This window comes from Cyprinodon tularosa, unplaced genomic scaffold, assembly GCF_016077235.1.
Source record: "Cyprinodon tularosa strain WSP-4 unplaced genomic scaffold, ASM1607723v1 ctg665, whole genome shotgun sequence".
In the NCBI taxonomy this organism is placed as follows: domain Eukaryota; kingdom Metazoa; phylum Chordata; class Actinopteri; order Cyprinodontiformes; family Cyprinodontidae; genus Cyprinodon; species Cyprinodon tularosa.
In genome coordinates this window covers 25,051-45,000 of record NW_024039413.1, presented here as the reverse complement: position 1 = coordinate 45,000, position 19,950 = coordinate 25,051, and the positions used below count along the sequence as shown (strand labels likewise).

The window sequence follows — 19,950 nt, the reverse complement described above, 5'->3', positions numbered from 1 at the left end:
GAAGACGGTAAGTCTGTAAAAAAGTGAGTAAATCATCAGAGGTGGAGGGTTAGTAACTAATCAAATGGGCCCACTGTCTCACTAGGGTGTTAGATAGATGTTAAAACAAAGTGGTTACTCAGACCAGAAGTCACAGGTTTTGTTCCTGTGTGCTGTGGGTATGTTGGTATGGATGACTATTTCCCTATTTTAGTGTCTTTCTGCAGAAGAGCAACGGCAGCTGGTTAAAGCCAGTTTCTAATGATGTTAGGTTATCATTCAGTTGGAATGGGTTAGTTGGAAACTAACCAATTATATAGATCACAGGCATGTCTTGAAGACATAAAAACCTGGGTGACTCTAAACTATCTGCTCCTGAATGCACAGAAAATATAATATTTGGACCATAGTTTTTGAAAAAGAAGCTGATTAGTCAGTCACTTCATTTGGATGTGATTAATTGATCTCAGATAATAATGTAGAAAATCTACTTCAAGGCTGAACTATTGTAATTCTTTACTATCAGGAAGTCCACAAACTGTAGTTAAAAGCCTTCAGCTGATCCAAAATGCTGCAGCCAGAGTTCTGATGAAAATGAAAAAGAGAGATCGTATCTCTCCTATCCTGGCTTCTCTTCATTGGCTTCCTGTTAAATCAAGAATAGAATTTAAAATCCTCCTTCTCACATATAAAGCCTTAAATGGCCAAGCTCCATCTGATATCAGAGATCTGATTGTTCCTTATGTTCCTAACAGAGCACTTCGCTCTCAATCTGCAGGTTTACTAGTGGTTCCTAGAATTTCTAAAAGTAGAATGGGACGCAGATTTTTTTAGTTCTCAGGCTCCTCTCCTGTGGAACCAACTACCAGTTTTAGTCCGTGAGGCAGACACCCTGTCTACTTTTAAGGCTATGCTTAAAACTTTCCTTTTTGATAAAGCTTCTAGTTAGAGTGGCTCAGGTTATCCTGAGCTATCTCTATAGTTCTGTTGCTATAGGCTTAGACTGCTGGAGGACATAAGGGTTCCTTTTCATCATTTTGCCTCATTCTATCTCTATTCTCCCACTCATGGAGATAAATATCAGCTGTGCTGCTGCCATCAACACCTTTTTTTCTGGATGTTGGAGCTTTGCCGGTTTTTCAGTGCAATCCTGTTTCTCTGACTATGATGGGCTGGATGTGCTCTCTTTTATCCTCTGACCTGACTGTGTGTTTCCTGGACTGGACCTTTACAGTTGCCTTTTGTATCTATGCTTCTTTTTCTATGTCTGCTTCTGTCTCCTTGAACCCCAGTGGGCCTCAGCAGATGGCCGCTCACACTGAGCCTGGTTCTGCTGGAGGTTTCTTCCTGTTAAAAGGAAGTTTTTCCTCTCCAATGTCGCTATAAGCATGCTTGGTGTAAGGGATTGCTTTCGAGCCAATGAGTCGATGCAATCAACTGGTTTTCCTTTGATAGAAAACTTAATCAATTTGACTGTATTATCTGGTTGAATTGGCTCTATGTAAAGGAACTGAATTGAACTGAATGTAAGAAATTAAATGTTTGGTCTGCAGGAAATACTACTGGTAAGTCACAATTAATTTAGCGACTGGAATACAATGGTGGACAGAGGGAGTTTTAGAGCGGTTTGTCAACATGCTAATCCGGCACATTAGTAAATTAAAGCCCAGTGGTAAAAGTTATAGGTTTGTGCCTCAGATTTGTTAAGCTGTAGAAGAGAGGAGGGACTATGAGAAAATTAGCATTATCACAAATTTGATACTTTAATCAGGACATGGTACAGTTTTAAATTTAAATGTATATCAGTGAATAAAAGTTATAAACTACAGCTTTAATGACTGAAGAACAACAGTAAGCTGTTTAATATAGAGTTTAAGGATTTAAATCCAACAGACTATCTAAAAACATTCATGTTCAAATTTTAAAGAAAACATCATCTGCTAATAAACATCTGGTGTAGATTGGACATCAAACTCTGTGTGACACCACGCCATAGCAGATATTAGGCATTTACAATCAAAATAAGAGATTATTAAGTTTGTCAGCTTTCTCAGCCAAACAGTCCGAGTTCAAAATTCATGTTGCAACACAAAGGTTGTTGGTTAAGGCAGTCATTTGCATTATTTTAAGTTCAGCTCCAACTCATTGGCGGATGATTCTCCATACTCAGGGGGACTCCAGAGAGTCCGCTGACACATCCAAACAAAGCTCAAAGTTTAGGGCTACATATATGTACTTGGTGACACCCAATAAACCACTCATTAGAAAGATACTGCACATGTGGAAAAAAAGTATTTGCTTCACACTTACATTTTGAGCTATAGACCTATTTTTGGCTTGGTAAATATCGTGCCATTTCTGTGGGCGGAGCATAGCTGGAGGAAGAAAGATTCTTCTTAGCTCCTTAAAATGGTATCAAACAAATTCTGCTAGCTTGGTTTTGTTTTGTTTTTTTTAATAAGGGCAATTTTTCTAAATATCTATGTTTATTGACTTTCCTAGACTCTGGATAGTTATTTAAAAAGCTATCTTTAGCAGACTGAACCACATCATTCGATCTATACACTCTCACTCAGTGGCTGGATAATCTGACAGTATTATATCTGGTTGAGTGCCATGACATTTAGACTTAGCTAAGTGAAATATGTATGGTAAAAAGAAACAGAGGCCAAACCTAACTGGGAAAATGCCAGAAAATGACCATGTAACAGACTAGGGTCATTGTAAACTGAAGAAACATCTATGGTCTTGATGGTGACCTGCACATGCATGGGCAGGTGAGTAAAGTTACATAACCAGACCTTAATCCATACCAATGAAAGCCAATATTTCATTTATCATAACTTATCTGGTATGAAATGTGCACAGCATATGCAAGCATGTTTGATGACCATCTCTGTCCCGACCCCTAATTTTATTGTGTTTAATCCAAGGTGCTTTCTTTCCTAAGGTCTGGCAGCGGCAGCAAGTATGGGATGAAGTTCCAAATTGTCTGTGCCCTGTCAACTTTGACATCCAACAACACAAGATGCCAATTTAAACTGGTTTGATAGCCACCTGTGCTCGTTTTTTCATTGGCCATCTCTAGCTGTCGGGTTTTTTTGCCTCTATCTAAAGTGCTCATTATGCTTAATGCATGGACAGTCCATGTGGGATATAAGCCACCCATCACATTTATACCCTGTGAGGGTTTCCCTCTGTTCTGAAAGGCTCTGGGGGGGGGGGGTATTTAGCACAAACAGCAAGCTGACAACCCCACACTACATGAAACAGTAGAAAACACAGCTGTTTACAACTGTATCAAAGTCTCTTCATGCCATTCAAGAGCGACAGAAATTTCTTTCCTGGAGTTTTTCCACAATGTGTTGCTAGAGGTGATATTTCTGAGCTAAATCATGTGATGTTTTTAGATGTTTACATTTGTGAGTCCCCGCGGAGGGCTGTGGAAGACCAAAATGATGAAATTTGGCCATGTGGACCTCAGGAACGCATCAAGCATTAACCAAGCTTAACACAATTCTTTACGTGTGACTTCACCAGAAAAAGGGACAACAGGAGTGTAAAGATGTAGAATATGATACGTTCAACTTTGAAATCTCAAATATCCACCAAACATGCACTTCTGCTTACAGTATTCTTACTATAGGTCCACCTGTGTAGAGGCCTTTAGCCTGATTTATACTTCGAAGCTAGGTTGTCTCCGTATGTTTCGCAGTGAAAACAGAGACGTCCCCGCCCCCTCCGCAGACACTATGCTTCACCTCTCCAAACTTGTAGGTGACTGCAGACAGGAGGCCTCTGATTGGTCAAATCAACATCCGCTCTACTCTTTGCGTATTTCCTGTTTGGTACCTTACCAGCTCTATTTGTTTGTATGACCGCCATTGTGGAAAACAACTTGTGAAGATGGACCAGCTAGAAGAGCGAGGTGCGCGAGAACACTGGGACCCTTTTTCCACCTGGATCCCCGCTTTTTTTCGGTCTTATGTCCCTCCGTTGTCAGACAAACTTGCCCCCACTTCCTCACCCCCTCGGCCGTATCTAGACCCACAGCTAGTTCCTGATTGTCCCTCTTGCATTGCTGCGTGGAATCACATATCACAGACCCTGCTTCAAAATTGGGCATAAATCAGAAATATCTTGCGACAAGCTCACTGCCAGAAACTGCTGCAGGGAGTATAAACAGCCCTCTAGGGCTCCAGACAAGGAATAAACTTTGGGATTTTTGTGCAGACTATTGATTGTAAAACAGTTTTAAAGACTTGTTTAGATTTTATCTCTGTTGATTAAAGGTGTCACAGTTGATCAGGCATTTTGAGACAGTTTCAACCAACATAACTTTGCAAAGAAACATGGACATAGTCCAGCTGAGAAAAGAGTGACAAACTTAGACTTTTGTGAAATAGCAAATGTATTAATTTCTTCACCACTATCTATTTACAACACTACCAGTGCATGAAGTGGATAAAACCATTTTTAGTTTGGGTGCAAACTGCTAATTAAATGCTGGCTAGCTGACTAGTTGTTACCACTCCCCTCCTCTGAAGATCACCTACTCTTCTACAAACCCAGTTGCATTATTCCACAGGTAAGGGAAACATTGTTCAAAATGTTATAGAGATTATTTTTAAGAAAATCTAACCTATACCACGGTCGGCCTCAGCAGATGGCCGCTCACACTGAGCCTGGTTCTGCTGGAGGTTTCTTCCTGTTCAAAGGGAGTTTTTCCTCTCCACTGTCGCTACAAGCATGCTTAGTGTGAGGGATTGCTGAAGAGTCAATGAGTTGATGCAATCAACTGGTTTTCCTTAGATAGAAAACTTTTAATCAATTTGACTGTAGTCAAACTGATTTGAGTTGACGTGTTGTGAATTGGCGCTTTATAAATAAACTGAATTGAATTATACGTTTTACTTTAGGCAGTTTCCTAAAGGTGATGTGGTTTTTTTAAAGAAATTTCCTGTAGTTTCTATAAAGGTCCTTATAAACACTGCATTTATTTTTAATCCACATGGAAATTTCTTATACCATTGTAATACAATAGTCATTATGCTAGGCCATGATGTAGCGCTTTGATGCTAAATTATAGCAGATTTATGGTGCGTTTTTCTAAGCCTGATGTACCTGGAGTCAAGAGATGGATTTGAAGTTTTCAGAAGTTGCAGATTGGTTATCTATACAGAAAAAAAAGGCGTGGTGTTTTAGCTTGTCTTTTTTACTCTGAAGCTGATTCCAGATTTTAAAAACTTTGTTACTCACGGCTTCCAACGCAAACAGCATTTCCACAACTAAAAGATGTAAAGCATGGGAACATTCGCTAACATTGTTCCCATTTGGTATGCTGTGATCGTAAATATAGGTTTGGTTTTATGTGTTTCTTTTTTTTAATAGAAATGCAGTATGTTTATGAGATGTGATTAGACCGATTAAATCAGTGAAATAACACATGCTGCATGTAACACTGCTCACAGGAACCCCCTTTTTACAGCTGCTACATGTATTACTTTATACATTAGATAACAGGGTAAATGTAGAGGGCGGACTCCTCTGAACAGCATCAAACAAGTCTATGAGTCACTTTTTCTAACATACAAAATGTGTGGATTTAACTGGATGTGTTGATTAATTTAATAATGTATCATCACCATAGCTACTTCTTGCATTGCTACTAAGAATAAAGAAATAAAAAAACAAGAAATCAAGTTTTGTTGAAGGTTACATGTCACCAAAAAAACAAGACAAAATTAAAGTTTGCTATAATGTGTTTAACTGATTTCTCACAATGCTAGAAAATCATCATAAACTCTTTGCTTTGCATTTTAACCTTCTTTGAGCCAAAAATGCAGTTTAACCTTATCAGACCTTGAGATACAGGTACTGTAAGACTGTGGCGCTTCTTTAATAGGAAAGCACTCATGCTAGACATAGAGTGATGGTTTATGTGATTCTGGAGTGACTGGAATTACCTGTAGAAGAGCTGGAAGGTAAATACTTAAAACAACAGCCTTTTTTTTTTTTTTTTTTCGCTAAAACACTTGAACCAAAACACCACTTACAGAAGCCAAGAAGAGTGAGGTGATGTCTAGTTACATCGCTTGGTGCCCGACTGACCTCTACAGCTTTAGCAGCAAAAGCTCAGCACCAAGATACAACCAAAGTGTGGAAGAATGTTGCACAGATTACTGCATTAATCTCATCCATGTCTGTGAAACCAAGCCCCCAATCTTTCACACATGACTCTATTTATTTCTCCAACAAATACTTCAAACATCTTCTTTCCTGATTTTTCACACTGCAGAGCTGGAGACCTGGAGCCAGCCCACGTCAGTGTAGGCCCCCGTCACGTGCCAGTACAGCGCCCCCATCAGTTTGGTCCAAACCATCTGCACTTCCACTGTGAAGAAATCTGGGAAGTCTTCTGACAGCACCTCCAGGATCACTCCGCTCAAGATCTGGGTGAAAGAAATATATTTTTAAATTTGGGTGAGGGGGGAAAACAAAGCCAGGGTTTACAGAAAAAAAAAATTGCATATTTTACAGTAGCAGCCATTCAAAATGGTCCTTCCCAGCCGAATGGCAGCCAACTTCCCGCGAAATCCCAGCAATATCCCCTCCAACTTACAACCACTGGAGTGACCTCGTTATATTTTTTTTTTTATGTGACTCGACCCTTTTACTGAATTACGGTAAATTAAGATCTAAAGAATCTTTATCTCCTCAGTTTACAGCTGTATAAGAGGACCCTTTGTAAAGCAAGAGCAGCATACTTCTCCTCTTTAATAGAGGAGAATAAGAATAATCCTAGATTTCTTTTTAATACAGTTGCCAAACTCACCCAGAGCCATAGCTCTGTTGAACCGTCCATTCCACCTGCTCTTAGCAGCAATGATTTTATGGGATTCTTTATAAATAAGATTGATCTTATTGAAAAATAAGATCATAAGCACTCCTCTATCCGTGATTGTATCTGAGGTAGTCATGGAATCTGAACCGGGTTTAGACTGCTTTGATCCAGTTGAACTTTCAGAGTTAGCACAATTATTGTCTTCATCTAAGCCTTCAACTTGTATGTTAGATCCAGTTCCAACCAGGTTATTTAAGGAGGTATTCCCTTTGATCTTCTCCTCCATTTTAGATGTGATTAATCTATCTCTGTTACAGGGATATGTACCTAAAGCTTTTAAGGTTGCTGTAATTAAACCTCTGCTTAAGAAACCGTCTCTTGACCCAGATGACTTGGTCAATTATAGACCTATATCCAATCTTCTTTTCTTATCTAAAATCCTTGAGAAAGTAGTTGCCAAACAAGTTTGCGATCACTTACACCATAATGAACTTTTTGAAGAGTTTCAGTCTGGCTTTAGAGCTCATCATAGCACTGAAACAGCTCTGGTGAAAGTCACTAATGATATTCTCATGGCCTCAGATAATGGACTTGTATCTGTGCTCGTTCTGTTGGATCTCAGTGTTGCATTTGATACAGTTGACCATAATATTCTTTTAGAAAGACTTTTTTGGGGGGAATTATTGTTATTAAAGGATCAGAACTAGACTGGTTTAAATCGTAACTATCTGATCAATTTCAGTTTGTTCACGTTAATGACAAATCTTCCTCATGCTCAAAGAGTACCTGTGGAGTACCACAGGGATCAGTAATAGGACCAATTCTCTAGATGTTGGAGATCTGCCTGTTTTCCAGTGTAGTCCTGTTTCTCTGACTGTGACTAACTGGATGTGCTCTCTTCATCCTCTGACATGGGAGCTAGCTCGGAGCTCGTCTGCCTGGCTGTGTGTTTCCTGGACGGGGCCACCTTTTACAGCTGCTTTTTGTATCTATGCTTCTTTTTCTATGTCTGCTTCTGTCTCCTTGAACCCCAGTGGGCCTCAGCAGATGGCCGCTCACACTGAGCCTGGTTCTGCTGAAGGGTTCTTCCTGTTCAAAGGGAGTTATTCCTCTCCACTGTCGCTAAAAATATGCTTAGTGTGAGGGATTGCTGAAGAGTCAATCCATCAATGTAATCAGTGGTTTTCCTTAGATAGAAAACTTTGAATCAATTTGACTGGATGATCTGGTGAACTGGAAAGTTCCTTGAGATGACATGTGTTGTCTGTTTCTCGATTAACAAGAATGCAACACGGCCTAGGTTTAGCAGTTTTTCAGATGGGCCAGTTAGAATGTAATCAAAATGGGGGATAAAATCCATTAAAAATAGTTATTTAATGATCTTTAAAAAGGTTTGCCAGTAAAAGACAAGGGTTTAAAAGTTCTTCTTTTATCATAAAACAATGCAGTCCAGGTTTGAGGGGTCGAGGTGTTGAAGTTCTTGACTGGGACCAGTTTAAATGTGTTCAAAATGCAATAAAATCAATTACCATAATTGTTTACTGGTCTTTAAAAAAATTTAAAAAAAAGATCACAAGTCAAACTATCAGTACAGAGCAATGCATTTCAGGTTTGAAGAGTATAGGTGTTTGAGTTTATGACCTAAACCAGCGTGAATGAGACCAAAAAAAAACTATAAAATCAATTAAGACGGTTCTTTACTGGGGCTTGAACCAACAACCCTCCAGTTGCAGGAAAACTCCTGCATCTAACGCACCACATAATTGTCAATTCTGGAGAATGTCTCGAAGGGTGGTTCTGTCTCCAGAACTCAATAAAATTAAATTATTTAATACACTGTAGCAGCTCTCTTCCTGTTGATTTTTGGAAGCATCAGATCCAGCAGATCTATCCAAACTAAGCATCCATGATAAGGTTACCAGGTAAATCAGCCAAGGACAAAAACAGGTGTCTAAAAATGATGGATTAACTTCATTGTGATCATATATATTAACCAGATTTAATCGAACTGAGAAAATGTCGCACTGTATAATGAGGTATCTGCCTCATCTGTCTTCATCCACACTAATAAGATGAAAAGGCACAGAGTTGTGTAACAGTATAATTACTGCACAGCAGTGTGAGAAGCTGAGAATACATTCCCAGGCCACTTCCTCCTCACTTTGGTTACATCTTCAGGAGTCAAGTGCATTTCCTGAGCAAACACTATTCTAGCTTTAATTGTTTGATCCTTCTCATAAGGGGTGCACCGATAAATCGGCCGGCCGATCGATCGGCCCCGATTTCCTTAATTTAGGTTGATTGGTGATCGGCCGATATTTACATATGAAACCGATCTTAACCACCGATCTATTTACCTCCGCGAGTGTCTTAAAATCAGTTGCTATTCCATATTTTTTCTGATCTTTTGTTGAAGTTTTGTTTTTTGAAATGTAAAAAAATCAAAAGACCAATGTTGTAGTCTTAAGTTTGTTTTATTTAATTAATATTTATTATTTAATTCATTTCTATGTCAAGGCTCTACCTCATGGGCAGTTAAAACAAGTTTATAATGGTTCAAGGCTATTGTTCAAGGGCATGCTTTTCAAGAAAAGATTGTAACATTGACAGTGAATTGCGATCTTGCAACACAGTGTTGGTTATAGCAAAAAAAATTATAAAATCGGTATTAACCAAAAATCGGAATCGGCAGGTCAGACTTTTTAAAGATCGGTAATCGGAAATCGGCCGGAAAACTGCAATCGGTGCACCCCTACTTCTCATAACTGTCACAGTCTTGGTTCCCTTAAGTTTTCTTTTAAGTATTCATTTTCACTTAGATCCATGTTTTTCTTTGTTTTCTAGTTTTATTGGTTTAATTCCTATTTTTGTTGACGAGGTTCCTGAAAGGCTGAGACAGCAGGCGGAGGTGTGGACACAGACAGGGCTGAGGTTAATGGAAGAGCAGGAGCCTTAGCATGATGGCGCAGATGAACGAGGATCTCAGTTACTTCAGCTTAGAGCTGAGAAACCTTGTGATCTACAATCTTACGCCAAGAGTTGCCTGCGGATAGGTCCATGTTTGGCCAGATTATTCTTTAAGAACCGTAGAACCTTGGACTCAACGGATTCTCTGGTTGAGAGTTCAGTCTGATTCAGAGGGAGAGGAACCTGGGGGGCCGGAGATGTTCGCTGCTTGCTGCCATTACTGCATCAGAGTGCAGGGTGCAAGGGAGCTGGCGCCAGGCAAGCAACAGTGTCTGTGAGGGATCATCCAAAGCCAAAGTACAGTACAAAATAGTTTCAGAGACCAGGTGATCAAACAATCAAAGAGGTTTCCAAGGAGAGCACAAAGAAGGAGCATGGGTTGATGCTGGTTTTATATGGGGGCCTTGTGTTGTGTACAACGCTTGTAGGGGGGAAATGTGCCTTTGGTGTTTTAAAACTGGTGGTATTTTAGGCTTGCGTATTTATGGAAGAATTCGGACTTCATATTGTCTGTCTTATTCTTGTATGAGCTGAATATATATAGAGGTATATTTGTATATCTATAAAAAAAAAAAAAAAACACAAAAGCACCGAATAGACAAATTCCGTAACATAATATTTCCGATTCCGCAAACAGCCTTTAATTTTTCTGGCTTTTTTCCACTGTGAACAATGCTTTTGTTAAATGCATCTTCCTGAATGGGTACCGAGAGCTAAAAACATGCTATAGTGATTAAGGATTTTATCCATGTTCTTCCAGCTCGTTCACAGTCCAAAACCTCTTGCAGGGTTAATCAGAGATTCTGCTGCGACCTTTGGAGTTATTATTAGTATGCATGGTTGTGTGCAGCTCTGATGGACGGCATCGATCTGTCAAAGATGTTCTCAGCCTGGTGACAGCAGAAACACAAATTCTGCCTTTCGGACTATTTACCAGAAAAAAAAACATAGCAGCAGGAATTATACCTACTTTAATAATAAAAGCCTCGGATTTCTATTCTGCAATCGACAGTCATTTACATTTTAGACTAGCATGACTCGTCACAATAACTGAAAAGACTAAAATGATCCTTTTGAAGTAGGGATTGTCGTATGCAGCCTGGTGGATAATAACAGCTATTAATGAACAGTTTGGGCCGTTGTTATATTTTTGATAATTATGTATAAATCTCTGCAGTCAGAGTTATAACTTCAGAGGGATTTCTAACCTTTGTTCAACTAAAAGCATCAGTGAATTATGTGCCATCTAAAGGAAGGTAGAGCACCCTAAAATCTAGTAAGAGTAGAAAGGAGTCATCCAAGAAATGACTCAAGTTGGAATAAAAAAGTACTTTAAAAAGTTTACTCAAGTACCTAGGAACTGTTGGCTCATAATATTTGATTTAATCTCTAAAATGGTGTAATCAGACATAGAGGTCAAAATCTGGTATTTGAAAGTTATTATATTATTATTTATATTTAATCCTTCTGCTTCATTCTATCTCTATTCTCCCACTCTGCAGAACCTGTTAAATCCAGAATAGAATTTAAAATTCTCCTCCTCACATATAAAGCCTTAAATGGCCAAGCTCCATCTGATATCAGAGATCTGATTGTTCCTTATGTTCCTAACAGAGCACTTCGCTCTCAATCTGCAGGTTTACTAGAGCTTCCTAGAATTTCTAAAAGTAGAATGGGAGGCAGATCTTTTAGTTATCAGGCTCCTCTCCTGTGGAACCAACTACCAGTTTTAGTCCGTGAGGCAGACACCCTGTCTACTTTTAAGGCTAGGCTTAAAACTTTCCTTTTTGATAAAGCTTATAGTTAGAGTGGCTCAGGTTATCCTGAGCTATCTCTATAGTTCTGCTGCTATAGGCTTAGACTGCTGGAGGACATAGGGACCCCTTTTTCATCATTCTGCTTCATTCTATCTCTATTCTCCCACTCTGCAGAATCTGTTAGTTCAATCTCTAACGTTCTGCTCTCTCTGCTTTTTCTCATAGTAGCTTCATCTGGTCTGTTCCTGTTTGGCTGTGACTCCATCCTGGAGAGAAATATCAGCTGTGCTGCTGCCATCAACACCTTTGTTTCTAGATGTTGGAGCTTGGCCTGTTTTCCAGTGTAGTCCTGTTTCTCTGACTGTGACTAACTGCCTCTAAAAGTCTACTAGTTAATGACTTGATTTGTGATAATCACATTGACTTGTTTTGCCTTACAGAAACCTGGCTGCAGCAAGAGGATTATGTGAGCATAAATGAGGCAACTCCTTCAAGCTATTTAAATTTTCACATCCCCAGAAGTTCTGGGCGAGGAGGAGGAGTAGCAACAATCTTCCAGTCTGACTTACTGATTACTCCCAAAACAATTAATACCTACAACTCTTTTGAACATTTAACCCTTAATTTCCCTGATCCAAATTTCAAGGCAAGAAAACCTCTTCTTTTTGTAACTTTGTATCGTCCACCAGGTCCTTACTCTGAATTTTTAGATGAGTTTTCAGAGTTCCTTTCTGATTTGGTATTAAATACTGACAGGGTCATCATAGTGGGAGATTTTAACATCCATGCTGACATTGAAGGCGATAGCTTAAGAGCAGCCTTTAATGCTATCTTAGACACTATTGGCTTTGTTCAAAATGTGAATAGTCCCACGCATTCTCATCTTCATACTTTGGATCTTGTGCTGACATACGGCATAGAATGTGAAGAAATAACAGTATTTCCTCACAACCCTGTCCTCTCTGACCACTTTCTAATAACCTTCAGGATTACTTTAACAGAGTTCTCCTCCCCCAAAAGAAGGTTCAATTTTAGTAGATCTTTATCAGATAGTGCAGTTATAAATTTTAAAGAATCTGCTTCACTTTCTCTCTGCTCTGTGTCACTGAGCAGTGCTGCAGAGTGCAAAAGCTTAGCTTATTCCCCTTCACAGGTTGATGATTTTGTTGATGGGGTTGCTAGTTCTCTGCGTATTGCCTTAGACAACGCAGCTCCTTTGAAAATGAAAACCGTTAAAAATAGAAAGCTTGCTCCTTGGTTTAATGCAGAGCTGCGTACTTTGAAGCAAAATGCTAGGAAACTGGAGAGAAAATATCGCTCCACAGGCCTGCGAGAGTCCTTCCTAGTCTGGAAAAATGGTTTACTGCTGTATAAGAGGACCCTTTGTAAAGCAAGAGCAGCATACTTCTCCTCATTAATAGAGGAGAATAAGAATAATCCTAGATTTCTTTTTAATACAGTTGCCAAACTCACCCAGAGCCATAGCTCTGTTGAACCGTCCATTCCACCTGCTCTTAGCAGCAATGATTTTATGGGATTCTTTATAAATAAGATTGATCTTATTAAAAATAAGATCATAAGCACTCCTCTATCCGCGATTGTACCTGAGGTAGTCATGGAATCTGAACCGGGTTTAGACTGCTTTGATCCAGTTGAACTCTCTGAATTAGCAAAATTATTGTCTTCATCTAAGCCTTCAACTTGTATGTTAGATCCAGTTCCAACCAGGTTATTTAAGGAGGTATTCCCTTTGATCTCCTCCTCCATTTTAGATGTGATTAATCTATCTCTGTTACAGGGATATGTACCTAAAGCTTTTAAGATTGCTGTAATTAAACCTCTGCTTAAGAAACCGTCTCTTGACCCAGATGACTTGGTCAATTATAGACCTATATCCAATCTTCCTTTCTTATCCAAAATTCTTGAGAAAGTAGTTGCCAAACAAGTTTGCGATCACTTCCACCATAATGAACTTTTTGAAGAGTTTCAGTCTGGCTTTAGAGCTCATCATAGCACTGAAACAGCTCTGGTGAAAGTCACTAATGATATTCTCATGGCCTCAGATAATGGACTTGTATCTGTGCTCGTCCTGTTGGATCTTAGTGCTGCATTTGATACAGTTGACCATAATATTCTTTTAGAAAGACTTGAATATTTTGTTGGAATTAAAGGAACAGCACTAGACTGGTTTAAATCTTATCTATCTGATCGAATTCAGTTTGTTCATGTTAATGATAGATCTTCAACACGCTCAAAGGTTACCTGTGGAGTACCACAGGGATCAGTGCTAGGACCAATTCTCTTTACTTTATACATGCTCCCAATTGGTAGAATTATTAGACAGCATGGGATTAATTTCCACTGTTATGCTGATGATACCCAGCTATATCTGTCTATAAATCCAGATGAAGCTAACCCATTACATAGATTACAGGCATGTCTTGAAGACATAAAAACCTGGATGACTCTTAACTTTCTGCTTCTGAATGCAGACAAAACAGAAGTTATAGTCTTTGGACCAGAGTCTCTGAAAAAGAAACTGATTAGCCAGTCACTTCATTTGGATGGGATTAAACTGATTTCAGATAATAAAGTAAAAAATCTTGGTGTTATTTTTGATCAGGACCTGTCATTTAAATCCCATATCAAAGAGGTTTCTAGAATTTCCTTCTTTCATCTGAGGAACATTGCAAAAATTAGAAATATCCTGTCCAGGGGTGATGCTGAGAAACTAGTCCATGCATTTGTTACTTCAAGGCTGGACTATTGTAATTCTTTACTATCAGGAAGTCCACAAACTGTAGTTAAAAGCCTTCAGCTGATCCAAAATGCTGCAGCCAGAGTTCTAATGAAAATAAAAAAGAGAGATCATATCTCTCCTATCCTGGCTTCTCTTCATTGGCTTCCTGTTAAATCAAGAATAGAATTTAAAATCCTTCTTCTCACATATAAAGCCTTAAATGGCCAAGCTCCATCTTATATCAGAGATCTGATTGTTCCTTATGTTCCTAACAGAGCACTTCGCTCTCAATCTGCAGGTTTACTAGTGGTTCCTAGAATTTCTAAAAGTAGAATGGGAGGCAGATCTTTTAGTTATCAGGCTCCTCTCCTGTGGAACCAACTACCAGTTTTAGTCCGTGAGGCAGACACCCTGTCTACTTTTAAGGCTAGGCTTAAAACTTTCATTTTTGATAAAGCTTATAGTTAGGGTGGCTCAGGTTATCCTGAGCTATCTCTATAGTTATGCTGCTATAGGCTTAGACTTTTGGAGGACATAGGGACCCCCATTTCATCATTCTGCTTCATTCTCTCTCTGTTCTCCTATTCTGCAGAATCTGTTAGTTCAATCTCTAACCTTCTGCTCTCTCTGCTTTTCCTCAGAGTAGCTTTGCCTCGTCTGTTCCTGTTTGGCTGTGACGTCATCCTGGAAAAAAAACATCAGCTGTGCTGCTTCTATCAACACCCTTGTTAATAGATGTTGGAGATCGGCCTGTTTTCCAGTGTGGTCCTGTTTCTCTGACCGTGACTGAGTGGATGTGCTTTCTTCGTCCTCTGGCATGGGAGCTGCCTTGGAGCTCGTCTGCCTGGCTGTGTGTTTCCTGGACGGGGCCGCCTTTTACAGCTGCTTTTTGTATCTCTGCTTCTGTCTCCTTGAACCCCAGTCGGCCTCAGCAGATGGCCGCTCACACTGAGCCTGGTTCTGCTGGAGGTTTCTTCCTGTTAAAAGGGAGTTTTTCCTCTCCACTGTCGCTACAAGCATGCTTAGTGTGGGGGATTGTATTTGAGTCAATGAGTCAATGCAATCAACTGGTTTTCCTTAGATAGAAAACTTTGTATCAATTTGACTGTATGATCTGGTTGAACTGTAAAGTGCCTTGAGATGACATGTGTTGTGAATTTGGCGCTATATAAATAAACTGAATTGAATTGAATTGAATTGGATGTGCTCTCTTCATCCTCTGACATGGGAGCTGGCTCGGAGCTCGTCTGCCTGGCTGTGTGTTTCCTGGACGGGGCCGCCTTTTACAGCTGCCTTTTGTATCTATGCTTCTTTTTCTATGTCTGCTTCTGTCTCCTTGAACCCCAGTCGGCCTCAGCAGATGGCCGCTCACACTGAGCCTGGTTCTCCTGGAGGTTTCTTCCTGTCCCTTTTTTCTCTCCACTGTCGCTACAAGCATGCTTAGTGTGAGGGATTGCCTTCGAGTCAATCAACTGATTTTCCTTAGCTAGAAAATTTAGAATCAATTTGGCTGGATGATCTGTTGAACTGGAAAGTGCCATGAGATGACGTGTTGTGAATTGGAGCTATAGAAATAAACTGAATTGAATTATAAAAAATATATATTCAGGCAGAAAAAAATACTAAATATTTATTAAAATATTTATCTAAACAGTACAAAGAGAGAAATCAATTTGACTTAAAATTTCTACGGTTTTACTGTATTTACACCTGATCTCTGAATAATAATAATAACTACTGATGTATAGAATAACCACAAGATCTACTCAAGAAAAAGCAGCATTCTCACAAGAATATAACTTAAGTTAATGCTGATGAAGATTCTCAGTCATCCAGGTCATAGTCATTCCGTAAAAGTTCAAAAAAATCCACTGGACTTGGTTTCCAAGATTTGAAGACTTTTGCCAATTGAGAAAGCTTCCTGGAGAGGTGGCGAAACGTCTTCAGATCTTGGAAACCAAGTCCAGTGAATTTTTTTTTTTTTTTTACGGAATACTTAAGTAAATATAATAGATAACTTTTGTTTTGTTTTTCAAAAAAATGCTCAGGAAACTGTAACTAGTTACAACCATCCTCCTGAGTCATGTATGATTTATGAAATAGAATTTTTACATTTTTTAACAAATTGCTCAAACAGATCCGAAGGTCTCAGCTCACATAATATTGTTCAGCAAGTTTTAATCCATGCCACTTTACATATGAAAAGCATGATTGGTAATGTGAGGCTTTTAAAGTATGGTTTCGGTTAACTTTTTAAAGTAGAAGTTCGCTCATATTCAGAATTCAAACTTCTGAAAGTACATTAAATATAAAATGATTCCATCCTGTTCAATAAATGATCAGTGTTTTTAATTCAGAGTAATTTTCATGTGAATGTGCTTTACTGGAGGCATCCATGTTTGTCAAAGAACACTACTGCCACCTACTGGTTAGTGACGTCACGGTGCGGTATCGGCTGTTGATCAAGTCCCAGTGCTGTATCTCGTGTTTGTCACAACGCGCTATTATCCAAGTCATCTTGAAAACATTCTTCTTCCAAATGTTGGCTACATATTACGGGTTTTTTCTCTGGCCAGAAGTTCGATGGCAAATCCTCCCTCTTCAAGTTGGCGATCCAACGACCAACCCGTCCGTGGAGGATCAGGAATCAGAAAGGTGGAATAACTCTTTCTTTCACTTTTACCCGATGTATTCCAGCATCCAGCTGCCATGCACGTGGGCATTGTCAGTTTCACTATAGCTCTGGTGAATTTCAATGGTGAAGTCCTCTGGAAATCTTCAATAATTGTTGTTGATTGAGGATGTGTCTAGTAGTTCCCATTGATTTAGCTTGTAAAGCGGGGAGAATGGCGCTAGGCTTACCGCACCGTGACGTCACTGCTGGAAGATGGCAGGAGGGAGGGGCTACTATATTGGGGCAAAGATGGCCGCTCCCAGACTCAGTGATCGCGAAGTAAATTATTGTTTTGTTTTTTTTACTGATTAATGTTAAATACATTGAATCATCGCAAACATATTAGTTTTAGGTATAAATAATGATCCATTGATCATTCCTTGCTCACTGGACTTTTCCTTTAAATCTCAGTGTAAGCATTTATTTCGCAATAAAAGGATTTTTTTTTTTATTCTTTTCTCCTCTTCTCTATAACTCTGTATCTAGCAGGTGCATTGTGTATTAGAGTAATATCGCCTTCAGCCACTTTCTCATAATTGTCCAATCTCTGTTCATCTGAAGGCTGTTGCATGACCGCAAGGAGAGAAAAACTATTTAAGTACGATCTAATTTGGAAGGAAACTTGTAGAAAGCGACTGAGTCTCGTTTCGCTGACCTCTAGGATCATTAACTGAGCTGCAGTGAATTACAGATTTCATGCAAAAGGAAGAAAAGGCGTCTGACTTGGGTACATTTTAAGCATTTTGCCTCTACAAACTAGATCTGTACATTGTTCTGATAACTGATTCCAGAATATAAAAGTGAACACTACCTGCGTGTCAAAATAAATGCAGGTATGTAAAATAAAATGGAGAACGAAAGTCTAAAACAGAAATATCTGACCTAAATAAATTAATGAAAAATGAATGATTTAGTTTTCAGTTCCTACCTTAAAATAAATTGGTTCCACTTTGTGTTTGATGGCATGGGCCTTCCCCACCAGGGCCAGCACTGAGGACACCTTCTCTGGGTCATTCAGGTTCTCCACCACCGTGTTGAGGGCGTTCATCACCCTGCAGGCGTGCTGCCTCAGTTGGCTGCTTTGCTCCATCTCCTCAGGGTCCTCCATGTCTTGGAACTGGCTGAAATACTGCTTCGCAGATGGAAAGTTGACAAAAAACCTAAAGAACAAAGAATATTTCAGGACAAATAAATAATTAATATATAAAGCATAATAGGTGGGTTTAAAACCATTATAATAAGGCGTTGCAGACTGAGAAGGTTTCTTTTTTCCAAAGTAGCTTACAAGTCAGACAAAGTGTAAAAGCTACGTGCCCAAGGGGAACCCGGTGATGCTATTTCATTAATCGAAGAGCAGAAGGTGATTGAAACAAGCTACGGCTTGATGCCAACATGTTTGTTAGCTGTCAGAATTCAGTCAGAATTCTGACTTTTTTTCTCATATTATACTGAAATAAAATTTAAAAATCAGTTAACTTTTTTCCCCAGTGGCCCTAATCCTCTTCTCTACTATCCATGTGTTATATTGTGTTATATTCTATTGGCGAGCCGACAGTATCCTAACCACTTCATAAAAACATGATGAAAGATCAGAAATGAGAGATGCTCAACAATTTACAGCAGGTTTTTATGGAGTAGGTGCTGCTGCTGTAGAGATGTCTGGGTGGATGTGCAATTAAGGCAACAACGTTATATATATCTGATTTGGTACCATTTAATTTTCCTTTGGGATTAATAAAGCATTCAAAAATGCTTTATTAATCTCAAAATAACAGGCGGCACCAGTAGGTGTCGCTCTCTTCGGAGCCTGAGCCTCTATAAAATGGGAAGCTGGGAGGGACTTCCTGTATCTGGGACCAGTGGTGTAGTGGATCCATGCAGTTGGCTGTCTGGGATATATTGGGAGGAGAATTGTTTTTGAGTTTTTTTATTTTTGTTTTACCAAATGCTTCATACCCCACAGCTCTGGAACTTTTATAGCTAGAGGACTAAAATTTTCTGCATTTGTGGTTTACATGATGTAGAACAAATATAATACAATAAAACCTGTTTTTTTTCTCAAGAATGTCTTTATTACTGCTGTTAGACCTATCATTTCTGAGAATAAACAACTTTGAGTCATGTTTGAACTGATGCAGGTTGGTTTCTGTTGTAGTCACTCAACTTTTATTTATATATTAGGAAACTAGAGGATGTTAGCTTTCAATAATGTATTACACATGTAATTTGGGCTTACAGTATCTAAGTTATTTGCTTTTCATTTGGGTATGCAAAATAGGCGAGGGTTACCCAAAATGAGGTGGATGTTAAGAGGTTAAGGTGTCATTATTTTGAGTTTAGCCATTTTGCCCTATTATTAATCTCAACATCGCTATCAACATATTTCTTTTAAAAAAATACCTTTACAATTGGTAATTTATGCTTCTTATCCCTACCACACACTCCTTACAACTACACTTTATCCCCCTAGGGGGCACACTCCCCACCAGATGTTTTTTTTGTTTTTTTTAGATGTAGCTTAATCCCTTCTACAATAAACATGAACCAAAGGTTTTAACCAGGCCTCTGTATACCGACCCACAGATCATAGATTCATCTTTTGAGCGTCTAAAGTTTAGTGGTCAGCTGATCTTACCGGAAAAGTCTGCTCATATTCAAAATTCAAACTTCTGACAATACTTTAAATCTGAAATTATTCCATCCTGTTCAATAAATGATGTTTTTAATTCAGAGTAATTTTCATGTGAATGTGCTTTACTGGAGGCATCCATGTTTGTCAAAGAACACTACTGCCACCTACTGGTTAGTGACGTCACGGTGCGGTATCGGCTGTTGATCAAGTCCCAGTGCTGTATCTGGTGTTTGTCACAACGCGCTATTATCCAAGTCATCTTGAAAACATTCTTCTTCCAAATGTTGGCTACATATTACGGGTTTTTTCTCTGGCCAGAAGTTCGATGGCAAATCCTCCCTCTTCAAGTTGGCGATC

The 19,950-nt window shown here is 39.1% G+C and overlaps 1 protein-coding gene across 1 annotated transcript; it reads right to left on the bottom strand.

Moving 5' to 3' along the window:
* Positions 1-5,802: 5,802 nt before the first annotated feature.
* Positions 5,803-18,838, bottom strand: LOC119771319 (cytoglobin-2-like). The gene is made up of 3 exons (XM_038267189.1): positions 18,744-18,838; positions 17,890-18,241; positions 5,803-6,431 (listed from the first exon to the last, which is right to left on the bottom strand). The coding sequence occupies exons 1-3, from the start codon at positions 18,836-18,838 to the stop codon at positions 6,267-6,269; spliced, it is 612 nt and encodes a 203-aa protein (XP_038123117.1). The 3' UTR covers positions 5,803-6,266.
* Between the last annotated feature and the right edge of the window lie 1,112 nt (positions 18,839-19,950).

Coding starts and splice junctions, on each gene's coding strand:
- LOC119771319 (XM_038267189.1), bottom strand. CDS start 18,838: ATGGATCCACTACACCACTGGTCCCAGATACAGGAAGTCCCTCCCAGC. Junction 18,242..18,743: donor GAAGAGAGCGACACCTACTG/GTGCCGCCTGTT, acceptor CTGACTTGTAAG/CTACTTTGGAAAAAAGAAAC. Junction 6,432..17,889: donor TGGAACCAATTTATTTTAAG/GTAGGAACTGAA, acceptor TCTTTCACCCAG/ATCTTGAGCGGAGTGATCCT.